Raw genomic sequence first — 27,158 nt, forward strand, 5'->3', positions numbered from 1 at the left:
TTTTCTAAGTGTAACTCTGATACTGTGAAGCATGAATGTAAAATGTGTCCCTGAATATTACACTTCCATTGTAACAGTTTTACTCATGAAGGGGGCAGTGGTAGCTGCAATTTCAAGAGAGGTTCGCTGCCATGTACTGTGTTAAAACTGAGTAACAATTGCACAGTTCAAGTGCAACAATACAGTTTGGGGAAATATTCCTTTGGTTATTGAGAAGTCAATTTTCAGCTTAGGCAGGGGCACCTGTCCTTTTAAAATCTGTGTGGGGCTGATGGGAATTGGAGTCCAATAACTTCGGGAGGGCCACGGGTTCCCCATTCCTAATGGAAAGCATGGGTTCTTAGTTCAGGATGAAATGCTGAAGATCTTTGAAATTCTACAAAAAGTAGGGTAAAAAGAGGGTTTACAGACCCCTATCTGTTGTATCCCTTTTTAAGGGAATATAAAATAAACTAGGGTGGGTCATTAGTCTACCATGTCTCCTTCTGTGTGTAGTTAATTATTATTTTGACATCATCCTTAGGGGTTGTTTTTTTGTTTTGTTTTGCCCCTTCCTCTTAATTAAGCAACAAGAGTAAAAATGTTTTTAGCATTTTTATTATTTAATAATATTTGCTTATAAGCAGCTAGCAATAACAAAATGCAAATAAGCTTGGCTTGTTTGTAGTCAGATCTGTCCCCCTCCATTCAAAGCAGAGCAGCTAAAGAAAGAGTTCAAAATACTTGAAAAAGTAACACATTTCCAAACAGGTGATTGAGGGCATAAGGCAGCTCAGCTAATTGATATCAGTTATAAGTATAAACAGGAGCAAAAGTAAAAAGCTATTCAACTTCTATAATTTATAATATAATACCACATTTAAGTCAAGAAATATAAAAAAATCATGACACGGCTTTTGGCTTCATCAATCACTTTCCCTCTTTCTGAAGATGGCCTTGGAAAAAAGAAATTTAAAGGCTCAAGGTATATTAAAAGTCAGCTAATATAATATTCAGACCCATATATGAAGACATTCTGAAGAGGATTTTATTTTGATTCCTTATGCTGTTTCCTATATCTTCTAGAAAGGTCTATCTATTTTGTCAGAGATCTTTTAAAAAGCATCTCACTCACCAGTACGGAGAAAAAAATCCATCTATTTTTTAATATTGCTAATGTGCACATTACTTTTTTTGACATGGAAATACAATAACATGTGAAGTTTTCATATTCATTACTCGTGTTGTGTTATGCAGTTTTACTATTTGTTGAATGCACATCTTTATTATATAAGGGCTCATGAAATGATTTCACTGCTCCACACTGAACTCGTATTCTAGTCCAGTTCCTGAACCACAGAAACTTACTGCGTTTCAGTTCTTGTTCACCTAAGTCAATCACTGTGTCACCATCCGTTTGTTCATCTTCAACAGGTTGTGGTGGTTGATCACCAACTTCCCACAGGAACCCCAGGAACCTATTTGGAATATATACAATCAGCTGCCCCCATAGCAATGTTCCTAGGCCAAAGAAGATTGACCATAGCCACTGCTCTAGTGTAAGACTTGCACAACTAAAGGGCTTCCCTCCGAACTGAACAATGATTAGTTGTGTAATCAATGTTCCCACAAAAACACAACAAAAAATGGAATTTGTGAATATTCCTGAAAAAACATTCCTTTCCCCATGAACCTTGCGCGCATTGACTTCATTAAAAATCTGCATCATTACAAATGTGTTAAAAACAATAGTGTAATGCCGGGTAGGTGGGGCATGTAGTGGTGCAATTCGTCCATTTTCAATATCAAATAATTTTTCACCCACAAAAAGAAGTGCAAAGACAACTACAAGTTGATAAATAGCATGAAACATAATATTTTTTAGCATTGTACGGGAAATAAGAGGTTTATTTCTGCCATAAGGCTTTCGTTCCAGCAGAGTCTCTGTTGGCTTTTCTGTTGCTAGAGCAAGAGAAGCAAGTGTGTCCATAATGAGATTGACCCACAGCATCTGAACAGCTTTCAGAGGTGAATTCTGGGTGACTGCTGCTCCAATAAAAGCAACTACCACTGCTACTACATTAACAGTAAGCTGAAACTGAAGGAATTTGGAAATGCTGTCATATACATTCCTACCCCACATGACAGCTTTGACAATGCTTGAGAAGTTGTCATCAGTAAGAATTATATCAGAAGCTTCTTTAGCTACATCTGTGCCAGCAATACCCATTGCAAAACCAACATCAGCTTTTTTTAATGCAGGCCCATCATTTGTACCATCACCAGTTACTGCTACCACTTGCCTTTGTTCTGTGATATTGCTGTTAATGATCCCTTCTACCAAGTTGTACTTGTCAGCAGGTGAGGACCTTGCAAGCACACGAAGCGTAGGCCAAATCTTGTCAATAAGCTCTTGTTTAATCTGTCCATCTGGACCACGTATTAGTCTATTAAACTCATCCCCCTCTAAGCACTCAAAGTTCTCCCCGGGTTGCAGAATTCCACATTTTGCAGCTATTGCACGAGCTGTGTTAATGTTATCCCCAGTAACCATACGTACAACAATACCAGCCCTCTGACATTTTCTTATTGCGTCAGGAACCTCAGGTCTTACTGGATCTTCAATACCTACAACTGCAATACAAGTCATGTCACTGAAAATATCATCTTCTTTGTCCCAGTTTGGTCCTGAGCCGGCTGGGAAATCTTTGAATGCTAGACATAAGGTGCGAAGTCCCCCAGAGGCCATTTGTGCAATCACATTTTTTATCACATTTTCCTTCTCTTTTTTGGTAAAGGATATAGGTTCCCCAGCAGCATCCAGTATATGGGTGCATTTTTGAAGAAGTATTTCAGAAGCACCTTTGCTAAAGAGTTGATAACTCCCATTGGGGTTTTCCAAAACTGTGCTCATTGATTTCCTTTCAGAATTGAAGGTATATACCTTAAACAATTTCTCTTCTGGTATCTTAGTCCTCATAGCTTCATAATCCTGCTTTAATTCCACAAGCAAGCCCAGTAAAGCACACTCAGTCTTATTGCCAATTTGAAGAGCAAGGCCTCCTTTTTTGTCAGGAGGCAGTATTTTTGAAGTATATGCACAGTTTAAAGAAATACTTTTAAGCAAATAATTCAGCATGGTTGGATGAATTAATTTAGGTTCAGGAACATGTTTATAATGTGTGCCAGCAATTAAAATTTCGACTACTGTCATTCTGTTCATGGTTAAGGTTCCTGTTTTATCTGAACAAATTGCTGTTGCATTACCCATAGTTTCACAGGCATCCAAATGTCTCACTAAGTTATTATCTTTCATCATTTGTTTCACAGAGTAGGCAAGTGAGATGGTGACTGCAAGTGGAAGGCCCTCTGGTACTGCTACGACCAAGATTGTAACTCCAATAATAAAGAACGTCACAATATATTGTATATAAATGGGTGTACATTCAGCAGTCCAAGTATGCTTCTCAATCACAAAAGTTTGAACTAAAAAATAGACTATAAGAACAGTAACAGTGATTATAGACATTGCCAGCCCTGCTTTTCCAATCTGAACAGCCAATCTTGTGAGTTTTGCTTGTAGAATTGATTTTTCTTTTTTGTGTTTTGAAGTTTTTTCTTTTTCCTTTGTTTCGTTTCCAGCAGTTTTATGAGTGTTGGCTGGCTTTTTATGATTTGCTTTCTCATTATCTTCTCCAACTCCAAGTAAACTGAGGATAATTCCTGTTTGCGAGTTTAAACCTACAGCTGTAATAACCATTTTTCCAGAGCCTTCCATCACATGGGTACCTGAAAGCAACATGGGGTCCTCTGTCAAAGACTTCTTGACATGATCTGATTCCCCTGTGAGGCTGCTCTCATCAATTTTTAGATCATGTCCTTGAAGGAGCAAACCATCAGCTGGCAAAAGGTCACCGTATTTGATCTGTGCAACATCCCCAACCACTAACTCAGCTACTGGCACCTGTACTGACTCCCCTTTCCTGATGACAGTAAATTTCTGTTCCTTATCAATGCGCTCCTGCAACCCCCTGAATTGTTTTTCCTTACTCCAGTCATTGAAAGCTGTTACCAACACTACACAAAGTACTGATACAAGTATTGCAAATCCTTCAATCCAGTCAGCCTCCGCTTCTTCTTCTTCGTCTCCAAATTCATTTGCATGACATTCTGCAACACTTCCTCCTGGATCATAAAAAGAAAGTCCCAGTGATATAATGGCTGCAATTTCTAAGATGCATAATGTCGTATCCTGCAGTGCTTCCCACATTAATTCCAGGAAAGTTAGGGACTTTTTAGGAGGTATAAAATTCTTTCCAAATACAGCTTTCCTTGCATCTATTTCTGATTTGGAACCAAGTATCCCAAGTGTGGGGGACGTATTCAGCATTGCACAGATTTTAAAGATGTCACCATAAAGTTCCTTTATTTTCTTCACTGCATCTTTCTTTCGAAATTCCATTAAATGTTGCAACTCTGGGAGAGTGATCTTAAAGTCTGTTGCCTCAAAGTTGACTGGAGTCACCATCATCCTGCCTTCCTGCAGTTTACAATAACAACCCAGAAACTTTTAATAGCATTAAAACAGGGTTAGAGACATATTTTATTGCATTTACCCAAAAAAGGCACTTCTTACAATAATAAAAAGGGCAAACTTTTAAAAAATAGGACAGAGGAAATGAAACTCTTTTCTTTTACCATTAGCCCTAGAATGAGGTGTAGCTAGGTGTATCACAAAAACAGGAAAACTATGAGCTTCTCCATAGCTTTGTAAACCCTCCATTAACAGGTGAGGTCAAGGACTCAGCTATACAGCTGCAGATAAAACATTCTGAATGTGTTGTAAAGTGCAATATACAACTGTGACACTAGATGATGACTGTGAGCTATAGCAAATTCAATGCATTTTTCAAAACAATTAAAAAAAAACTTTCCCACAAATTTTTAACATGTGTGTAGATTCCACGCAAATGTACTCCAACAGTGATTTGTGTCAGTTTTCCACAACACCATGTTCCAGATCAGGCTTCCTCAAACTCGGCCCTCCAGATGTTTTGAGACTACAATTCCCATCATCCCTGACCACTGGTTCTGCTAGCTAGGGATCATGGGAGTTGTAGGCCAAAAACATCTGGAGGGCTGAGTTTGAGGAAGCCTGTTCCAGATTCTTCTCAAACACAGTAAGTTTTGATTTGCCATATGTTTCAGTGACCTCTCCTAAATCTAGTAAAAAAATCATGTTAATATTTTAACAGCTTTGGGGACAATTATGCCCCTACTGGAATGAAAGAAAAACTGCACAAAACTACTAAGAGATGGAGTGATCCTGAAAAATGCTGTTAAATATTTTAGTTATTCTTTATGTATGCAGATGCTCAGATCAGATTCTTTCCATTTCTTGTGAGAAAGGAGCAGAGGGTGAAAACTGACTTGTCTATTGCAATAATACACAATTTACTTATTTCACTTAATATAACTACACATGGTATTATGGTTAGTAATACCCCACAGGTTTACAATGCCCTTCCCACAATCAATTAGAATGTTCCTTGTGTTTTTTACATTATCAGTTTTTTATATATTGAGCAGAACATGCTGGCTCTGCTTTTGGGATAATTCTAACTCACACTGTAAGACACTCTCAAAGGTGTCTGTGTCATATGAGAATGTTTCAATCGGCAAGCAGTGTCATATAGTAGAAGATGACCAACACTGCTCAAACTCATAAACCATGGAAAAAAAACACCTGGCTGTTGCAATTCCAAATCATCAAAATCTTTCTGCTTGGTGCATTGAAAACAAACCAGCCAACCAGAAATATCTCCAGAATTCCTTGCCCGTGAATCCAGAAGTGTCAGTAGCAGTATTTTCGGTTTTCAAGAAGGTTTGACACTGACTGCTTACCCATGAATGCTTGGGGAGTGGCAGTTTATGGGCGAGTCATGTTGCCAGATTGCCTGGAGCCTAAATCTGGTCTACACAGCCAGTGACTGAGCAGGTCAGCTGCAGGGTGCCTGATTCAAACAGGCCAATCAGGAGAGAGTGGAGAGGCATGGTGATGGAGGCAGATTTGATGTGGGACATCTCCAACCAGGTCCTAACCAGAGATTTAGAATGGGAGTTGTGCCTTGCCTCTGCTTCTCTGATCATCGATGGATTCTCCACCTTGTCTAGGATGGTGTGGCCTGGACAGTGTTGGCTTGACATTGGTATTGAATGTTCAGCTGCCATATTCAGAGTCTGGGAGAATATTTTTCTTGCTGACAAATTGGCTGGTCTGTAGGTTTTTGCCTGCCTCATAGCAATTGTCATAATTTATGGTGGATTAGGCGTGGGGTTTGAATTTTAGCCAAATGAGTACCCTGTACCCTGTACCCAGGAGGATATTTATGTCCTGAAGCCAACATAGGGCTGATGAGCCATAGTACCCTTACCTCTGGCGATCCTAAGGATAGCGCCCCAGTTTGAGTCATAGGGCAACCTTCCATCCAGAGTAACCCAGCTCAGGCAGACTGGCTGATGCAGAATTCATAGCCAATGCCTTTTCCAAAGCCTGGTTACACCTGTAATCAATATTGTTGTGGCCTATTTCAACCCAAGCACTGGTGTCATAAATCTTAATCCTTCCTGGGGCTGTCCCGGATGGCCCACATGCTTCTGTGCCTGGGTATGCAATTGCAAATTATGTGCAAAAGAAGCATGGTGATTCTCCTTTCTTCCATGAATAACCACAAATCCAAGTCTAAGATTGCTCTTTTGTTATAATAAAAACTAAAACTGGCTTTGACACCTGTGACCTGATCGTATTCACATATGCTTCACTACACTATCAAATGGTGGTGTTTTGCTTAAATGGCTACATGGTTTGGAAGCTGAACAACCCAAAATGGAGTGGAAATCTCCATTCCTCTACATACATAGCTACATGCCCAAGAATAAAATTAGGTAGTCTCAGAACCACTAGGACCTGCTACTTCTAACACCCAGAAAAGGGGAATGTGCCATGTTTGCAGCCAATGCAATGAAAGCAAATCACTTTGCTACGTTTGCAAGGTCTGCAAAATTATTATAAAACTCATTATGATTATTGTGTGTGTGTTTTGGATTGAGCTGACAACACCTCTGGCTCTCTTTTACAATACATGTATATGCATGCTTGTATGTATATGCATGCTTTCATGTATAATGAATATTTATATAGAGATGGTACTATTTCTTTTGCTTTTCTGTGAAGTAGTGATATGGTCAATTTTAGTTCCTCAAAAATGTAATGGGAAATATGCAAACTGGGCCAGGCTAACAGTTCTGTAGGAGCAGTAGTTTAATTCAAATGCTAGGCCTGAAAAGGCTTCTTCTCTGAGAATCATTCACAATGAAAATGACTTAAAAAAAAAAAAAATCACATACCCTTAGATAAAGAAATGGGAGAATCCAGTTGTTCCTTATTCACAGAAATATACCTGGATGGCTGCTGTTCTCTTTCCAGTGGCATTTGCCAAGTTTCAAGGAAATAGGCCGTGGCTAAAATGCTATAATGGCAAAGGAAAAGATTACTTAGCAATAACTATAGTTCTTAAATTGCATTTTTTTTTTTACAGACGATGCAACAAAGCTAGTCATAATACTACTAATATTCTAGATTATAAATAATTCTTTTATAAGAGAATCTGACCATCTTATTGCTTGAAGTTAAGATTTAAGCTTTTTTTTCTAAAAAAATCTATCTCATTGTCTTGGTTAGATATTATTTCATGCTCCCCATTTTCCAAGGGACAGGAAATTTAAGGGATAGCCTTTTATATGCTCAGTTAGACAGTGAGGCAAGAACCCTTTAGATATTTCTAACACCTATTTATTTATAAATAAAACTTGGGTGACAAGGGGTGCTTCCAGACTACCAATATTTTGCTGTTGTATTTCAATCACATACCAGCAAATTCAGGTTGGGCAATTAAAGTGGATTGGGTGTTCTTGTGCAACAAACACACTTCCAAAAGTAAAAATAGGAACCTGACATTTTGTGGAATAAGACTTGCTTGATGCTGTGTAATATAAATTCCTTGCAAATATTGTGCAAACAAATCATGATGAATTCTCAATCAACAGACCACTTGGAAGTGTCTTATTTCTCAAAAACAATTATATCAAGTGGCAAATATATGCTTTGACTGTACCACTTTGAAAAAGTGCAAAGGAAAAAGGTGGAGTCCACTTCTTGTGGCTGCTTTTGTTTATTTTATTTTAACCCCCCAGATGCATTAATTGCAACAACGCATTTAATGTAACCTGTAGTTTGGCCTTTGCCCTCCATCATAGCAGTTAGGGTTTGACTTTAATTTGAAACACTTCTCAACTGGTAACCAAGCACTGTCAGTTATCAAATTACACAAAACTCTAAACGTAAAGGTAGAGGGACCCCCGACCATTAGGTTCAGTCGTGGCCGACTCCGGGGTTGCGGCACTCATCTCTCTTTATTGGCCAAGGGAGCCGGCGTACAGCTTCCGGGTCACGTGGCCAGCATGACTAAGCAGCTTCTGGCAAACCAGAGCTGTGCATGGAAACGCCGTTTACCTTCCTACCGGAACGGTACCTATTTATCTACTTGCACTTTGACATGCTTTTGAACTGCTAGGTTGGCAGGAGCAGGGACTGAGCAACGAGCTCACCCCGTCGCGGGGATTCGAACCGCCAACCTTCTGATCAGCAAGTCCTAGGCTGTGTGGTTTAACCCACAGTGCCACCCGCTAGCAAGACGATAATTTACCTTTTCAACCACTGGAAGATTACAATTGTCCCTTAGATAATTTGTAGTCCATGACATTTATAACTGAATGTGCATATGTAAAATTCAGACATCTTGAAGTGATGTTGTATGTGTTGAATAATACCTTGTCTGAATGCACTATCGTGGTAAGAGGATGAAACGTAAGCCCTATTGAAAGGATGTAGGACTGCCCTGCCCGCCACACACCTGTTGTTAATCCACCATCTACCCATACAGTGGTACTTCGGGTTACATACGCTTCAGGTTACAGACTCCGCTAACCCAGAAATAGTACCTCGGATTAAGAACTCTGCTTCAGGATGAGAACAGAAATTGTGCTTCGGTGGCGCGGCAGCAGCAGGAGGCCCCATTAGCTAAAGTGGTGCTTCAGGTTAAGAACAGTTTCAGGTTAAGAACGGACCTCTGGAACGAATTAAGTACCTAACCTGAGGTACCACTGTATACCCTGACATCCTTGAATTTGGCTGCATGCCTGAAAGTGTCCTGTACAGCTATATGTGCATAGAAGCAGCCACATGGTCAGGATCCCTGTGCAATCATGGTTTGAAATCATGGACAGGTGTACAGCTGGAGGCTGCTCACCCTTCCCACCGAAAAGGTGAATGCTTTCATCTCACAGGGCATTCCACTACTGATTTGAAAGCTACCATTCAAAGGAGAATCCCCAAAAAACTGATTAATCAGAACAAGAAGGTTGCTTCTGTTCATTGGAATATGAACAGAGGCAGTGTACTCATTCCCGTAACAGTTATTATTTCATATGTGTTAGTTGCTTTCTTCTCAAAAATGACCCAAATAACTTTACAGTAAAATTAATCAAAACAAACACAACCAATGCATTCTAAAAAAAACACAGCTACAAGACAGGCTTTACAGAGCTTACCCCATTAAACAAATGCCTGAAACCCTTTATAATAAAGGTCAAAAGCCAGACAAAGAGGAAAGTCTTCCTGGCACTTAAAAATAGATAAATATGAAACCAGGCATGCTTTCCTGGGGATAACCTGATACAAAGGGCAGGGGGAAGGACATAACCGAAAAGGCCTGTTCTCTGGATATAATCCTCCAGTCCTCCTGTGGAAGGGGCACACAGATGGCAGTCACAGAGGTGGTCTTTGAAGCACTATGTTCTACTACAGATATTAATTGACCAAGCAATGCTAAGATGATTGCATTATAGTTAGTTACTGCTGTTGGTGTCATGGCCATTCCACTTTTTTCTGCATACATTTCAGCTATAAATTAATTGTGGCAAACTCTGCCATTAACATTTCATTGCATTCATTTGATAACCTTGTATATTTGGAAAGACCATGCAAGCTTACTCCAGAATCCATTTGTTACTAGAGGTATCACAGGACTCTCTGTTCTTAATAGGCTACTCAAGACCTCAAAACTAAATCATTAGCATAAGTAGTTTGATTACCTGAACAGGGGACCTCAGTCAGCAGAAGGCACTTTAAACTGAAAGAATCAGCATCCTGACAGGTAAAGAGAAAGGAAGTGAGAATAGGAGAGAGATTAGAATGATGGATTATCAACAGCTGTGTAGTCATGTGGACTGAAACAATAATTACAGTGGTGCCCCGCAAGATGAATGCCTCGCAAGACGGAAAACCCGCTAGACGAAAGGGTTTTCCGTTTTGGAGGTGCTTCGCAAAACGAATTTGCTATGGGCTTGCTTCGCAAGATGAAAATGTCTTGCGATTCCTGGGGTTTTTCCCCGCTCCTCATCCCCTTTTTCTAAGGCACTAAGCTGCTAATAGCCTTTTAGCAGCTAATCCGCTAATCCCTTAAGCCTTTAATAGCCGCTAATAGCCGCTAATCCGCTAATGGGCTTGCTTCGCAAGACGAAAAAACCGCTAGACGAAGAGACTCACGGAACGGATTCTTTTCGTCTTGCGAGGCACCACTGTATAAGCTTTATTGCAGGAACAGCTAGGTAAATGTTTCCTATTTGTATAGGAATGTTTCCTATTTGTATGTAGACAGCCAGAGCAGAATTTATTGTTTTCACGGGAAAGAATTCAGTGTCTCTTTCTACAGTAGCTACACATGGGTCCTTACTTTTAATTTTGACAGGAATAGTACTCTGATTGGTTTATCTGATCAGGTGAAAGCAGGCGTCAGGGCCCTCTGAAAATTTTCAGCAAGGTGGTGGTTGCATGCCCCCTGTGAGGCATGCTCGCAAGCCACGGGGTGTCCACATGGCATGGCAGCACACCCTGTCGTATGTGCACATGGCATGCTGACATTGTGCAGCCCTAGCCCCCTCAATTGCAGGAGCAAGGCAGTGTGCATGTCTCCATGGCCACTGTGGCATTAATGTTTGTCTTCTTCACTGGAAAATTTACAACCGTGTCCATTTAGAAAGGAGTGTGCATGCAGTATAAAGCCTGTGCCTTGTCACAAGCTGAAGAGTGAGGACATGAAGGCTCTCATGTGGTGGAAGACAGGAAATAGTAGCTACAATAGCAGCCACAAGGGTGAATTGAGAATACCTGGTCTCCTATTCCCAAGGAGCTGCAACCTTGTTAACATCTTCAAACTGAGCAGTAAGAATTGGAGGTATTTGCAGCACCTACCACCTCCTGGTGGGCTTTGTTCACCCCAAAATCAGTATCTCCTGGCAGCAAGAACTACTGAAGAGGGTGCTGGACTTTCCACTTCTGCATACAAAGTTCTAAAGAGGTGTTACAGCTTTTGGGTGTTGTGAGGGCCCTGATCCTGTTAGGGTTGTGTTTTGGTTGAATGTGGGAATGTGTGCTGCTGCCCCAGGGTGAGAGGATAGAGCAATTAAGGGAGACTGACCACATCTCAAGTGGAAATTGGTGGCTGACTAGGGTGAGAGCTTTATTTCTCAGCCATATGATAACCGTATGTGATTGTTAAATGAAGGGTTGGGTGAATGGTATGAGGTTCTTATTTGGGTTGGTGTAGTCCTAAATTAGATATGATTTTAGTCTCATTGTGAGGCTGTTTTATTTCTGAAGAGCAAACTGGCATCATCAGGAGTAGTTTAAAAATATTGATACAGGACAACAGAACTGGCAGGCTAATGACTTTCAGCAGCAACCAAGTATGTATGGTCTTTTTGTATATGTATTCAGGGGATTGTTGGGGTTGGCAACTGTTAAGAGTGAAGGAAAGGGTGTTCGCATGTGGGTTTGTTTTTTGTGTGGGTCAAAGTGCAGGCAGATTGAAATATGGATGGTTAGTAGGTACTGGATAGTGAAATCCTCTTTTATAGATTTTGATGCTCTTACTGTTTTCTGCACTATATTTACATTTGCTTGATTTCCTTGTGGCTTGCTTTGCACTTTATAAGTGGTATATAAATGGTAGTAGTAGTAATAACAACAACAACAACAATATACTACTACTATTCATTTCATTTCTATACCACTTTATACTTTTTGGGGGGGGAATCTCAAAGTTGTCTACAGTCTGCATGAAAACATCAAATTATATAATATACATCACTGAAGGTAGTTAAATATGTTGCTTTGAGTGTCTAACAAAAAACTAAAATATCTTAAAAGATTTTTATTTTATTTTTAGAAAAGCATTACAAAGGAGATCAACTATAGAATGCTGATAGCCTGACTTATTCTAAACAGTGTTTCCTCCAAAACTTTCTATAGCCCATCTGAAGACACAATTCAACCTGCTGCTATAAAATAAAATGTCACCAAAAATTGCTTTAACAACAAAGGCTGGAGCAAGCACTTATAGCTCTCCCTACAGCCTGGAGCTAGATGTTTTTAATAGGGCAAATCCAATTGAGTCCCTGGATATCTTTACTCGAACTCAAGTTCTACTGATGTTTAATAGGAATTACTTCCTAGTAAATGTAATTAGGATTGCACTCTTCATTCTATAATATGTACAGACTAGTAGACACCATTTTAGTGACTATGTACGCCTCTCCCAGCTGATACATTCGGCCTGTATCCAATTTCACTCAAATTTATTTCACCATTTCCCATACATTCCTGAACTCTTTTCTCCATAAAAATCAAGCAAAATGTTCTAGTAAAATATTTTCATAGGCAACTTATTGTCAATAGCAGTCTCTGAGCTTGTTTACATTTTTTCAAAAACAACGAATCTATAAGGTCTAAAGTTGCAGATTACATACTCCTTGTTTGTATTCACAAATTCTTTAGATTATCCTCTATGTCTTCCCCCAAAGGAGAAAGGAAGGCTCTTACCTTAATTTTTCTCCATTTCCACATATAGAGACAAAGGTATTGGAAGATGGTTAAAAATCAACTTGTTATACTTTCCAGTATTTGTAAGCAGTCAGGGAATATTAATAGACAAACTTGGAAAGGGGTATATCTGACTTCTCAGACGTAAACACTGTGGCAGGGGAAGATCAGTCTTATGTCCTTTTCTACTAAGTACTAGATAAAATAGTAAAATCAAACACACAAATCATTATGTTCTGCTTTGTTTTTAGCTAGGGAGGGAGGGAGGGGACAGCCTAGCCTGCTAATGTGCCTTTAACAGCATCTTGATATGTGGAATTTGGCAGTTTAAGCCTGCATTATCACCTGGTAATGTCCTACTATAACATGGGTGAATTTTCTAGCTGCCGTACCTTGTAAACATTCGAAGCTGTTTTTTCCTGGTAGGGCTCCTGTGTCTTTAACAACTGCTTGGCTGGCAGAAAGTTAGCAAGCAAAGCTTTCCCCCTCATTTCATCTCCACACTGGAAAAACTTCACCAACTAAGTTTCTGCCTGTCAGGCAGCAATAATAGGCTTGTCAGAAAAAGTTGTTAGCTTATTAATCTCCTGCACCTTACACAGCATCCTTAATTATCTAAACCACTGTACAATCCTAACCTGCATTTTTCCTTCTGTTCTTTTCTAGTTCCCTGTTCCCAACTCAGCCCTAGCTCAAGACTTGCAGCAATACTTTGACCTAGCTCCAAGGTTCAAGAAAGACTGTAATAGCTCTATATCTCAGTCTTTCATTTCCCCATATCAACCAGTAACTGCTCAAAGTGGCAGTTACAGTAAGATGGGAGCTGGAATCAGAACACTTCCATCAACCAATGACATGTGGCTTATGGTTACATTTCTTTTAGTTCTGACTCTGTTACCCACATGCTTATAGGGCTTGTTTCTTGGACCAAATCAAGGTGCTGGTTTGGGCCTTTAAGCTTTCTATTCTGGAAACAGGGTATTTTATGTACTACCTTATCCCATATGAAATGACCCAATATTAGGCAGAAGAGAGGATTTGGTTTTTACTATGGTTGGCAATATGGTGTTTCCACAAATGAAGCCACACTAATGGGAGAAGCTACAATTGGTGGACTTTCCTCTTTTGGGCTGCTTTTACAAGTCCAAGGCCTTATGTAGGGCCTGGCCATGGCACTTAACCACTCCCCCCCTTCATTCATGGGATGAAGTTGAATCCTGCACATTTTTGTCAGGTGAGCCTTTTCTAGATATGCAAAAACTTTAAACAGCAGTGATAATTTACAGAATTCACTTCCACAAAATGTGATGACAGTCACCAGTTTAGGTGGCTTTAAAAGTGGATTAGGCAATTGAAAGAGGATAAGGCTATCATTTGTTACTAATAATGATGGCTATACTCCAGGAACAGATACATGTTAAATTCCAAATGCTGGGGATCATGAGTGGGGTGAGTGCTGTGGTGCTTCCTATAGGCATCTGGTTGGCCACTCTGAGAACAAGACTAGACAAGCTTTTGCTTGATGCTGCCAGGCTCTTTTTATCTTTCTTTACAAAGTTATGGAAAAATGGCACCAATTAAATTTCTTCGTGTTTGGTAATTGATAAAAGTTGAGAGCCCTGCAAGAAAAGCAATGTTGGTAGCCCAATGAGATTTGTGTGTGTGTGTGTGGCAGAAAGGGCCTATCCTGCCTGGTGGACTTCTTGTGAGTGTTTTCTTTAATATGTTATTGATGCAACAATAGGGCATTAGAGGTAGTTTTATACTGGACCATCCATACATCATTCCTCTTTATTACTTCTGGTGATGCTTCCCCAGAGTTACCATATTGTTCTGATTTGGGGCAGGGACAGACTCCCCAAGCAGGCGCGGGTGGCGCTGTGGTCTAAACCACAGAGCCTAGGGCTTGCCGATCAGAAGGTCGGTGGTTCGAATCCCCGTGATGGGTTGAGCTCCTGTTGCTTGGTCCCTGCTCCTGCCAACCTAGCAGTTCAAAAGCACGTCAAAGTGCAAGTAGATAAATAGGTACCGCTCTGGCGGGAAGGTAACGGCGTTTCCGTGCGCTGCTCTGGTTTGCCCCATGACCCGGAAGCTGTACGCTGGCTCCCTCGGCCAATAAAGCGAGTTGAGTGCTTCAACCCCAGAGTCATCCACGACTGGACCTAATGGTCAGGGGTCCCTTTACCTTTATCTTCCCCTAATATACATTTTAATGCAATTTTGCCTGATATTAGCTTTTTGCAAAGCAGTTTCCCTTAGCAGAATGCACTTGCGATTTTCATGAGTATATACATTTTTATGCATACTTCACCTTGGTAATGCATCTTTGTACACGTTACTTTGGTGAAGAACTGCATTGCAAAATTCGGAGAAGTGTGAATTTTGAAGGATGGCTGTTTCATTTTGTAAACTGCTTTGGAAAGTGTGAATTAGGTAGGTTTCCTTTAAATGCAAACAATCAAATTTCTCTTCTATCCCCAGAGGGTCTTTAGTGGTAGATGACGTCTTCTTTGTTTACCTCAATCTCTATCTTCCCACAGCGCAGTTGTTGGTAGATAGCCCTCTGTGGAGAACCCAAATAAAGTAGACTCCAAGGTTGTGTTTGCCTTTCTGCGTCTCTTTCTCTCCTGGAATTTTTCCACAAGGCAAAAGACCTATGAAAGGGGAGAGAAAAGTCCAGGTGGTATAGCTCAGATATCTTCCTTTCTCTCCTGGAATCGTTCAACTTGTGGTACATTTAGCTAGCAGCTGAAATGGTAAAGGCTTAAGAACATAGATTATATGGCAAAAGGGTGGGGGGGGGGAGAGACAGAATTATATTTTTTGCTGAAGTTTAAAGAACAACTTGATAGGTTTTCAAAAATATAAAAATTTGCCCTAAAAAGACAGTGTGCAATTCCTCACAAGTGCCACTGAGATCAAGGAGGTTCAAGTGATGAAGGATAAAACACATAAAAATGTAATCTAGGTCAAAGTAATGTAATTGCTCATTTCAAAGTAAAAAAAGCTATAATTTTTGGTGAAGGTTGTAAAAGTCTCAGTTAAAGACAGGGCTCTGGAAATACCATTTTGTTTATTTGGTTTTCGAAAAACAGGAAGGCATAGTTTTTAAGAAATGGTAAACTATCACGCATGGTGCCATAGGTCAACTGAGCAGGACATTTTGCTGACATTAGCTAGAACAGACATGCTGTTGCTTTAAATTGGCTTAGCTTCATTAAACTCTATAGAACTATAATATTTTATGCCAACTATTTTACAACAGCCAAGTTGCTGTTATGGGAGAATACACCATATTTTCCATTCCAAGAAAAACTGTAAAAAATTCACAGATAACAAGTCTCTTGCATTCTAAACATCTTTCCTGCATAAGGGCAAATTAAAGAAAAAATATAGTCACAATTTTTGGTGGTGCCTATAAAACATGATTTGTGGTTTATGTATTGTCTCAGTAACAAACAAGAGGCTAACAAATAACATTCCTAGAGTTGTGCTGACATCAACTGATGATGATGACGTGTGAGAAATATAGAATTAAGAGCTAACTGCAACTATAAAACATATCCTGCCAAGTATGCCTTTGCACTGTCTTGGCCTCCTAAGAGATTTGGTGGTTTTATGTGCACTTCTCTTTTACTTTGTGTTACAGCAAGGGTTGCCAATGTGCTGCTCTCCAGCTCATATGGACTACAGCTCCCATCATCCCTTACCATTGATCATGCTGGCAGGAGCTAACAGGAGTAAGTAGTACATGACATTGGTGGGGGTTGAGTGGGAAAGGCACCAGTTGTTAGATTGGATTCATTATTCCAATATAGAGCTCTGTTTCCTTCTTGCTAGAGAATGAAATTCCTACAGCAGGACTACCACCACAGCTGGGTGGAAATTTCAAATGCCTGTATCTATATCAAGATAGACAGACAGATAGATATTCTAGCTTGGCAAGGGGGACGGGACCCTGAAGCTGAATAGAGAAAACATGAAGATGTCCTGTAAAAGTGAGTGACTTGTTCCACTGTCAGTGCTCAAGGTGGAAGAAGTCTGAGGACTCTAAAGGGAAGTGTTGAAATTTCATAGTAATTCATTCCATCATATACAAAGAGGCAGAACCTGGTCTAGATGCCCGCACAAAGGAGAGCAATTAAGTAAAATGACTGTCAGGGTTGAGTTCTGTTTCTTACCAACATACTTCTGTTTGTAAGTGGGTGGAAGACAAAATACATCTTATGAGTCAGATGCAATATTCTGTGGGTTGCCACATGGTGCAGAAAAGAAAAAAATAACAACAATAACATTGCAATCCCAGTGCAGTGGGTGAGAACCTTATGAATCCCTTCGCTGTCCTCTTTGAAATTCTGAGTCATTGCTTTGAGGCTGAGACTGGCATTTGACCAAATTGTAGGAGAGAAGAAAGGGGGGGGGGACACCAAAAATCTGGAAACAAAGACAGTTTTCTCTTGGCAGAACAAGGCATCTTTTATCCAGGTATGTTCCATGTAGACTAGAATAATTATGTTCTTTATTTTTATTTTTTCATTATTTGTCCTAGAGTTTGTATAGTATTGCTCTCTATAGCTTTAAGGAGTGCCCATCCCCCCCCCGAGAAGTCCCTATGGCCCTGCTGTCACTTACCCTGAAATACACTGCAGCGCTTGTCAAGCTTTCTGTTTGCAGATGTATGATAAGCCAAGTAGTGAGCTATAATAGCTGCACTGAACTTCTAAACTTTGGGAGACTTGCCTAGACATTGGTTCAGCACTTGAACGGCAACTGTTTGTGTTCTGAAATAGGTGAGTGTTGTAGCATTGCACCTTTAAAAATCTTTTGTCACAAATTACCATTCAGTTGAGTTCTGTGACTGAAACAGACTAGCTGGTTTTTTTTAAGGCAAGTGAGAACATATAGTGCACACATGTACTAAGGAATTGTCACTCATTAGCTGAGTTGACAGTACTCCTGTTAAAGTTACAAAAAACTTTAAACTCCTGAAATGTCAGTTTTTGTTCGTTCATTCATTATACAGAAAGAAAAAACCAAGTGGCTTTACACATTGCTTTGTACTAAAATTCTGTAGGTGTAGTTATTCCATCTAGTTTTGTTAAGAGAAAGATTTATTAGGAATTACAGCACCTAATAATATTCTTTCTGTTTCAAGTGCATACAAAAATATGCTCTTAAAATTTAAGATTTTGTATATTCTGTGCAAACTTCACCAAGAAGATTCAAATTCTGAAATCAATAAATTATAGAAATTAGGTATTTCTGAACATGACCTACCTAATTTTGGTACAGTTTATTGTACAGCTCTGGAGATCTAGTTAGCTAAGGAACCCAGAATTTATGTGCAAGAATAGTGGGATGATATTGACGAAATATTCAAAATATTGACTTCATATTTTATTTGTATGCACACTTGGGAGTAAATCCCATTGAAATCAAGAATCATGTGTAGGTTCTGACTATGTGAACATTGGCAAAATATGTGCCTGCCTATAGCACTTGTAATTTGCAGGGCATTGGAAGATGTCAAAAGGTATTCATTACTTTTGGAACATTATTGGAATTGGTTTATAAAGCAGAATCTCTCTGGGCCTGTGGTAACACAGATTAAAAACAATTGGGAGCTTTCCACTAATTGCATAGTTATTTTTACAGGTCTATATTTAATCAAGGAAGGAAACATTACACATGTTGCATCTCTTTAGTTTTTGTGTCAACTTCCAAGGCACTTTATGAAGCATTCAGTATTAAGACTTTATACTGTATGTTAAGTTATATCTTTTGTGTTGATTTATTGTTATGAGAAAGCTCACATTTTATTGAGTTTTCACAGTTTTGCCTTTAAGAAACTAACTGATGTTTTGACGTAATGTACTAGTAAAAAGGTAAAAAAATATACTAGTATAATTTTGCAACAGCGATATTGAGTAAAGTGTGTTTACTCAGAAATAAGCCCAACATAGTTCAATAGCAGTTACTTCCTAGTAAGCATGCATAGAGTTGGACAATTACTATATTAATGTCTTTTGTGATAGGCTGACACAAATCCTTTCAAGGCTGTTCTACCCAAATAATTGTGTTTTATATGATGGCCCAGTTATTGATTTTTTGGCTCCAGTTGGAAGAGCAGCCAACTGTGCTAAAGGCTCTGTTTGAGAAATAACACTCTGAAAGAGGTTAGTAAAGGCCATGTCAAATAAGTAATCGAGTAGGAGAATTAATTAAAGTCATACATGGCAATAACTCAGTGATGTTACCCAGCTTTTCTAGGTGTGGATTCACAATCAAATGATAAATAGTTCAATATCTTTGTCTAATGGTACAGGATGTTAACACTTATGAATCCATGTCCAGGAGAATCTGACAACGGATGTTCCTGTAGTTCAGCATATGAGAAACATATCACATAAGTGAAAGTCTGAAGTGCCATTTTTTGTTAACTGAAGAGGGCTGAGCCATATACTAGCATTTACCAGAAGTGATGAAACACTTGTCTACGTGACAAAAATAAATACACCAGCGGGATAAGGAGGCTGCCAGAATCAGAGTATAAAATAATATTGTTGAGATAAGTGAATGAGAGATAAAAGCCATATCTATATATGCTAAACAGGATTTATCTCCAAATATCTCTGAGGTTGCAACATTATGGTTTATATGTCTTGTGATCCTGTCTGACATGAAGAATTATATTTCTGCATAAGTTTACTTGCTCACCTTATAATTATGTCCTTGCCTCCCATAGTAAGCTGGTTGGAAATAATGTCTGGTTGCAAGCTGGCATCATTGTAGTAATGTTGGGTACTTATATGTGGCAGTATGACTATAGGCTGGTCCAAGCAAGCAAGAAACAGCAGCAGTACTGGGATGGGGGTCCCTACTAATGTGAATGGGGCCATAGAGGGACAACACAACAATAGGCATCTACAACTATTTCATAATAGTGTTGTTTGGATTATTTCTAAGGTGTGGTGCAAGGAAGGGCAGCAATTCCAGAGAATGGACCTAGTGCAGATGGAGACTTAGTTGGAAAAACCAGACATCTACCAGGAGAGATTACAAATAAGGCTACAATCCTAACCCTACTTACTTTGGAGTAAGCCCCACTTACCTCAGGAGGACTTCTTTCTGAGTAGATACGGTTAGGATTGCACTGTAAATCTATTATAAAGTCTGGAGCTCAGCAATTCTCACTTTGGCTCAAGAATATAATTCTGACACTTGCAAGTTTCCAACTTCTGAAGTTGGTGTAGTTGTCCTCTTGTGCTGAAACGTATGCACCTGATCCTATGGCCAGTGGTAGAGCTTTTTTTTTTTTTTTTGCATTCATTCCAGTCATTGTAGACAATACTGAGCTAGATTAACCAGAGGTTATGTATAAGTGTAGTTGAATTCATTTGGAACCCTGATGAATATGTTTTGTCTTTTTGATTGTCTTAGCCTTCCTGCTGCTTTCTCATCCTCTCAATCTGGCTTTAGCTTGTAAATTTCTTGGCATAATTAAGAATATATGCTTAGCTCTTTCGATACCATGATTGCTGATATAACTACATAATTATTTTCCTTTTGCTCCCAGGGAAAAAATGTCAGCAGCCATGCCATACATGAAAATGAAAATTGATCCACGGAACCTGCAGATTCAGACACATACTGTGGAGAAGTTACTGGAACCCCTCATTATTCAGGTAAATTAGAAATAGGAAAGGTGTGTTATGGAACTATTAAATGAAACTGGGAAAATTTTGAGATGGCTCATGTGATATTTTATGAGAGTTCAGAAAAATAAGTTGAGCAAAATATTGACTCAGGATAGCTATATATGCATTTTCTACTGCATAAAGTGTGAGCTCATGCCTACCCAAAATAAGGATTATGAACTTAGTGTAAACCACAGTTTGTGCACACAGTGAAGATATCTAGGGTTGCCATATTTTGAAGAGCAAAAAAGAGGACATATTTGCCGACTTCTTCCTTTAACTATGGATTGCTATGACAACTCTCATTTTCCATACCCATGAAAAAGAGGACACGTGGGCTAGAATATGTGAATGTTTGGGGAGGAGGCTGAACCTCCTCTTTGGGCCTGTTAGAAATCTGTTTTCTACTGAGAACAGTGCAAGGGCTTGGAGGTAGGCAATGACTCACTACAGACTAGTTATAGGAGACCCAAACCTCCTCTCTGCAAAACTATTGAACTGGTATGTGAACAAAAGGCAAGATAGAGGCTTGTGTGTAATTTGTGCTTTCCTCTGTTTATTTGTGACTTCAAGGAGACTTGTGCAATTTTAGGCCTAGACTTTGTCAGAGAGTATGCTTTGCAAATGTTTCAGAACTATGGCCAGAATTAAGTTTTGAAGTTGACAGGCTCTGGTTTTGGTGTTGGGGATGCATAAAGTGATTTCTGCTGAACTATAGTAATTTAGGTTCAGCAGCTAAGCTGAATCTCTTCTGTTTTGATAGCTCTCTATTCATAAATCTTTAGCCTTCTTACATATTCCCTAGTACTCACATAAAAGCTTGATTTTTCCTGAACCTAAAACTTCCCACTGGCATATAGGTAAGTCAGTAAGCTAGTTTACACAGATGCCTACCTTCTGATATATTTCAATAATTTCATTCCATTTATTCCATGTGATAACTTTCACAATGGCCTCTACTTGCAGTAAATTATTTCAATTGACTACACGTTTCCCCTGGTAATTGCATTTTCTATTATTGTAACTATATCATATGCCCTTCATCATTTTCTAAATTCTCACTTAGCCAATTCATGAATATATTCTCTCTCTCTCTCTCTTCCTGAGTTGTTTTAGATTTATTGTCTGAACTTCACTTTTTTGTGGTTCTGTGAATGTGATCCAATTTTCTAATCCAATTTTCTAGATCCAATCTGTATAATCCCTGTTCCTTGTTTATTTGTAGGTAAAGTTTAATTTTGAAACTGTTTCTCTCATTTCCTTTTTTACAAGCAGAAAATAAAGTTACAGTATAGAAACTGAACACTAAACTGCTGCCCATTTTATTTGTCTTATTCATCAGTGAGATAAAAGTTTACTTGGTGCTATTGGTGTATAAATGGTTCAGGCGGATAAATAAACTATTAGGTTTGAAGTGACCACTTTGCTTCTTTTGCACTGCCCTTTAACCTAACCATTTTGAATCAGAGATTAATACTGTTAGGAGAACTCTTCTCCTACTGTTGATTTATGTCTCCATTCCATGCAGGTCAACTTGATAATCCAAAAATTCTTGGTGGATTTGTTTTATGGAAGTTTTCTTTCTTTTTCTTTTCCCCAAACTCTGAGCTGTACAGTGGTACCCTGCAAGACGAATGCCTCGGAAGACGGAAAACCCGCTAGACGAAAGGGTTTTTCGTTTTCTGAGGTGCTTCGCAAGACAGATTTTTCTAAGGGCTTGCTTCGCTAGACGAAGCAGCCCTGCCTCTCCTGTCATGGCGACGGTCACTGCACACACGCACGCTCGCTTCCCCGCTCCTCCGGCTCTCTCCCACCTTCCGACCTTCCGGCTGCCTCGCGCCGCTGCCCCCTCGCCCTCGCGCTCCCCCTCAGGAGCCGTTGCCGCCAGCAGCCAGCGTTGCAGCTGGAGTCACGCTCCTGAGCCCCGCCGCCCTCCAGCAGCCGCGTCGCGCGGTGTCCACAAGGCGCGGGTGAGTCCAAGGACCGGCTGCGGCAGCTGCCCTCCTTCTCCCCACCCCTCCCCGCCATGGTGCTTCGCAAGACGAAAAAACTCGCTCTACGAAAAAGCTCACGGAACGAATTAATTTTGTCTTGTGAGGCACCACTGTACTTAGTTCTAGTATGACAGGCACTTTTAGCCAGAGTTTTCTGTGTGTTCCCCCTAGTTTGTTTAAAATTTTTAAACCATGATGAATTTGTTGCAAGTTATTTTTCCCTAAACCTAATACTAGTGAATGAGGCATATTTCTCTCAACATCCTTTGTTTTCAGACAGATGTATGTGGCTAGCAGGCTGTCTCACTTCTTCTCTTACACTGGGAGTTCTCATACTATGTGTTTTCTCTTGCCCTGAAAGATTGTCTTTGTGCAGAAAGAGGCAGCAGCCAGGCAGGGAACGTGTTTGCAGGGATGAATGTTGGTTGTCCTGTCCTTTTCAGTTTTGATGAAAAAATGCCTCCAGAAACTATAGTAAAATGAAAACTACTCTTACAACTTCCATGGATGTTTGAGTGCCCCAAACCAGAAGGCTGGATCTGCTGCAAACACTGGGCCATCCAGTAATCTTCAAAGGACTCTGGAGAAGTGGCACCGGGGGGGGGGGGAGCTGGAAGAAGAGGTGAGGGGGGCAAGTAGTCCTCCTCCCTACCCCCTTAGCCCCAGCCGCCTTCTTGGTTTGCCGCCTGCCTCATTCACTGAAGGGCTGGCTGCGGTGGTGCGAAACGGGCTTCCTCCCCGCCCAGAGAAAGAGGGCGCTGCACTTAACTTCCCGTGGCTGCTGCCACTGCTGCTTCTTCTTCTTGTGAAGCGGGCAGGCAGAGTGAGCTTGTCCGTTCCACTTTCTGGCCCACAGGAGCACCATGGTGGTGGCAGTGGTGGGAGGAAGAGGCCGAGTGATGGCGGCTCTGCCAATCAAACACCACGCCTGGTTTACCTCAGCACGGTGCGGGGACATACCTCTGCCAGTCAAATGCCGCTGAGGTAAACCAGGTGCGGCATGTGATTTGTAGAGACGTCTTCACTGCGCTGAGGTAAACCAGGCATGGTGTTTGATTGGCAGAGCCACCACTGCTCAGCCTCTTCCTCCTGTCGCCATCACCGGGAGTCTCGGCTTGGCGGCGGGTTCTTAAATGGCCGGGCTGGCTGGATTTAGGACCCAGACTGGCCTGATCTGGCCCGGGGGCCGTAGTTTGCTGACCCCTGCTTTAAAGCTTCCACAAACCTTACCAAACAGTAAGTACACACTTGTGTAACTGTTACACAGTCATAGACTCATATGTCACATGTTTAATGTTACTAAGTAACTGGGCTTAGATAGTAAAATCTGGATTAAAAAAATGGCAGGAGGACAAGGCCTCCCTAGAATATGCGGCCCTCAGCTGCAGCCTGCTCAGCCTATATGTAAATCTGGCACTGTAGACACTAAGAATGTTTAGTCCTCACTGGACTCTGTATACTTATATGTAATATGCCATGCCTAGCTATCAATGTAAATCAGACAAACTTACACTGAAGCAGTTTAAATAACGGAACTAAAAAAAGTAAAGGAGGTTTTTCAAGGGAGGAAACACTTTTCTTGTCAATGTTTTGTACAAGTTTGTATAGGGCCCAGAAAAATGATACTTGGGCACTGTCAGGGAAGAGTTAGAGTTAGAAGTTTCCAGTTTCCCAGAGGGAGAATGTTTTCCCCAAGGGGGTGAGGAGAGCAGTCAATCTAACAGAAGAGAGCAACAGGAACAACAGGGAGGAACAGGATGTTCACAGGAAAGGCAAGGGGGAGGGGAGATACAAGCCAGCTCTAGCCAGGAGGCTAGAAAAAAGAGCGGGAAAGCGAAGGGAAGGGCACCTTCGCCATTTTGAGAGTGGCTGGTCACAGAGAGGTAGAGCTCAGAAGGTATCTGAAATAAGTGACTCTGAGGAAGAATAGTTAAAGATAAGGATTGTTTAAAAGTTTGTTTGTTAATACACAATAAAAAGTTATAAAACAACAAGAAGCGTTTGTGTGGTGATCTGAAGAGGACAACGACCAGTCCTGACAGGAACTATCCTGGAAATAGCTTTAATATTGAAAAGCAACTTCTGCTCTATCTCTCTCTGAAAAGCTTATATAAGCAAAGCAAACACTATTATTATATGATGTCTGTTTTAGCACCACTGTTATACCTCTACATATTTTGCCTTTGTGTGACGAATCACTACAACAGCTTGAAAAGCTAGAGGCTGCTTTTGGGGCAATTAATGAGACTATTTGTTTGTGTGTGCTTCATTCTGAGTTTATTTCTTCATACACCATGTGTTGGATATGCTAGTGGTGTGTGCACAAATCATGGATTATGAATTTGATATAAAAATTCCCTTAGAGCTTCATTAGTCAGTTATCTGGGATCATTATTTTCTTAATAGATGCTGAAAAATGTAACTGCTTAATTTCAGAGCTGAAAGTACTAAAATGTCTTTTATGTTTTTAGGTTACCACATTAGTGAATTGCCCTCAAAACCCTTCTAATAAGAAAAAAGGATGCTCCAAACGAGCCCGTGTTATCCTTGCTTCTGTGGAAGAAGCCACTTGGAACTTATTGGACAAAGGGGAAAAAATTGCTAAAGAGGCTCCTGTGCTAATGGAGGAACTTAATGCTGCGCTTCGTGATGTCCGCAAAGAAAGTAAGTCTGTCATTGCTATAACAACAACACACCTATTTCAAAGAGCAGCTGCATATTAAAAAAAAGTGCATTTGACTCTAATCTATGAATTTTTTTATTATGATTCTTAAAATTGCAACAACCCCCATAGTTTGGAATAATAGGCACATGCCCATTCTGAAACTTATTAAATCATTCTATCTGTTTTCCTTCTCTTCTCAATCTCACTAGAGTTACTGGCAAATCAGCCCTTTCCCTGTGAAATGGAAGACAAGTGTTCTCTAAGGAGATTCATGGGCATCTTTGTGTCTGAGAGATGCATTAGCTGGAACTAACTCATTTTTGTGTTCAGAGAGCGTATCAATTGCAGGGAACTCTGGATGGATCACTGGTAACATGTTGAAAAAAGTTGTGTGATTCCTATAAGTTTATATATTGTCCTCAACTTCATAGTGGTGGTGATTGCAAAGTGGCACCAGCAGAAGGTTGATTTCAGTTTCTTTTTGCTGTGGCTGTCATCATGTACATACTGGTATGTTAAGCAGTTCACTACACAAATACAAGGCACTGGAGAAGGTGAGGCTGAAACCTTGGGGTTAGATAAGTACATTGCAACATGATGTGATGTGTGCTGTCCATCCACTTTCCACTGTCCAATATATGAATAAGTTACAGGCTTGTTATTACGCGTATTATAAATGTTTTAAAGAATTCTTTCAAATTGATTAGAAGAAAATACAGTATGACTTGAACTGAAAAGATTACCTGTCAGCCATAATCATACAATGTTCTAGTGAGGATCACTCATTTTAGTCTACCTATCCATCTCAGTATAACAGAACTTACAATTTTGTATTGACAGGCAACCTCAATTTTCACTTTGCAATTGACATTAGATCAGTTCTTGAGATAACTGCCAAAATAAAATATTAATGAAGCTAATTACATACATACATACATACAAACATACGTGACTTTTAATGGTAGAAGGTTCCCTTGTTAAAATTTCCATGATGTGTATGTTTGTGTGTGTAAAGAAATGGGATGGGATCAGGAACAGGAGGATGTCATGATCGCAGAGATCAATGTAAACAGATCCCTTTGGCTTTTTGTTTTGTTTTTTAAACATCGGGTGTCCTTCAACCTACATGATAGTAATTTCCCACCTGTAGTGCAATGTGAACAGTGCCTACTTAGAAGTAAGCCATATTGTATCCAATGGGGAAGTGGGGTTAGAATTGCAGCCTTGATTTGTCAAAAACGATGAGTAAAATTGTTATGTACTAAGCTTGGATCTTAGAACAATAGGTAAGTAGGATCCTAGAATGCAACAACTGATTGGCTTGCAGGAAAAGATCAATCAGGCTCCAGGAGGGATCTTTGTACCCCAACCGCTGGATATGCTTTATTTTATTTTAATTAGGAATTTAAACAAAACATATTATCTGAAAACATATTATCCTTAATTCCCCCCATTTTTCTCCCTCCCCCCACCCTCCCATGAAGACCCCCCCCCGACTTACCTCAGTTCCAATCTCTAATTTCTCTATGGATGCTATTCTCCGCATGTTACAAAGTTGTATAAATCCTTAAGTTATCTAACTGATTATTGTCAATAAAAAGTTTGTGAGTGTTTATTCAAAACCTGCCAAGGAGTCCAATTCACTTTGTTGCATCTTTAAATACTTTGTAAAAGGTTCCCTTTCATCTTTGAAGTCACAGTTGTCCTTGTCCCGTAGCTTATGTGTCAATTTTGCCAGTTCTGATAAGTTTCTCTTCCCATGATTCTTTAGTCGGGATTTCCTCAGTCTTCCATCCTTGTGCTATTAAGACTCTCACGGCCAT

General features: G+C 40.0%; 2 protein-coding genes across 16 annotated transcripts in view; one reads left to right on the forward strand and one right to left on the reverse strand.

The window, feature by feature from the left end:
- Positions 1-581: 581 nt before the first annotated feature.
- Positions 582-13,795, reverse strand: LOC310677261 (plasma membrane calcium-transporting ATPase 1-like). 3 transcript variants are annotated; one of them, XM_083439916.1, is made up of 4 exons: positions 13,618-13,795; positions 10,192-10,246; positions 7,387-7,508; positions 582-4,519 (listed from the first exon to the last, which is right to left on the reverse strand). In XM_083439916.1, the coding sequence occupies exon 4, from the start codon at positions 4,508-4,510 to the stop codon at positions 1,229-1,231; it is 3,282 nt and encodes a 1,093-aa protein (XP_083296042.1). In that variant the 5' UTR covers positions 4,511-4,519; positions 7,387-7,508; positions 10,192-10,246; positions 13,618-13,795; the 3' UTR covers positions 582-1,228. The 3 variants fall into 3 exon arrangements, with proteins under 3 accessions (XP_083296042.1, XP_083296041.1, XP_083296040.1); XM_083439915.1 differs by having other exon boundaries at positions 13,372-13,795; XM_083439914.1 differs by having other exon boundaries at positions 12,907-13,795.
- An 82-nt stretch (positions 13,796-13,877) lies between these two features.
- CTNNA3 (catenin alpha 3) overlaps positions 13,878-27,158 on the forward strand; it is a 528,228-nt gene continuing 514,947 nt past the window's right edge. For 9 of the 13 annotated variants that reach the window (XR_014511016.1, XR_014511017.1, XR_014511018.1 and 6 more), the window contains exons 1-3: positions 17,634-17,769; positions 20,556-20,664; positions 25,142-25,334. Coding sequence is in view for 10 of the 13 variants with exons in the window: in XM_083439960.1 (XP_083296086.1) it covers positions 20,563-20,664; positions 25,142-25,334 (295 nt within the window). In the remaining 3 variants the exon portion in view is untranslated. Of the gene's footprint in view, positions 14,214-17,397; positions 17,465-17,633; positions 17,770-20,555; positions 20,665-23,786; positions 23,907-25,141; positions 25,335-27,158 lie in introns of those variants that run through there. The other 4 variants (XM_083439958.1, XM_083439957.1, XM_083439953.1 and 1 more) reach the window with 4 other exon arrangements.

The sequence above is a fragment of the Podarcis tiliguerta genome (assembly GCF_965153285.1).
Source record: "Podarcis tiliguerta genome assembly, chromosome: 5".
In the NCBI taxonomy this organism is placed as follows: Eukaryota; Metazoa; Chordata; class Lepidosauria; order Squamata; family Lacertidae; genus Podarcis; species Podarcis tiliguerta.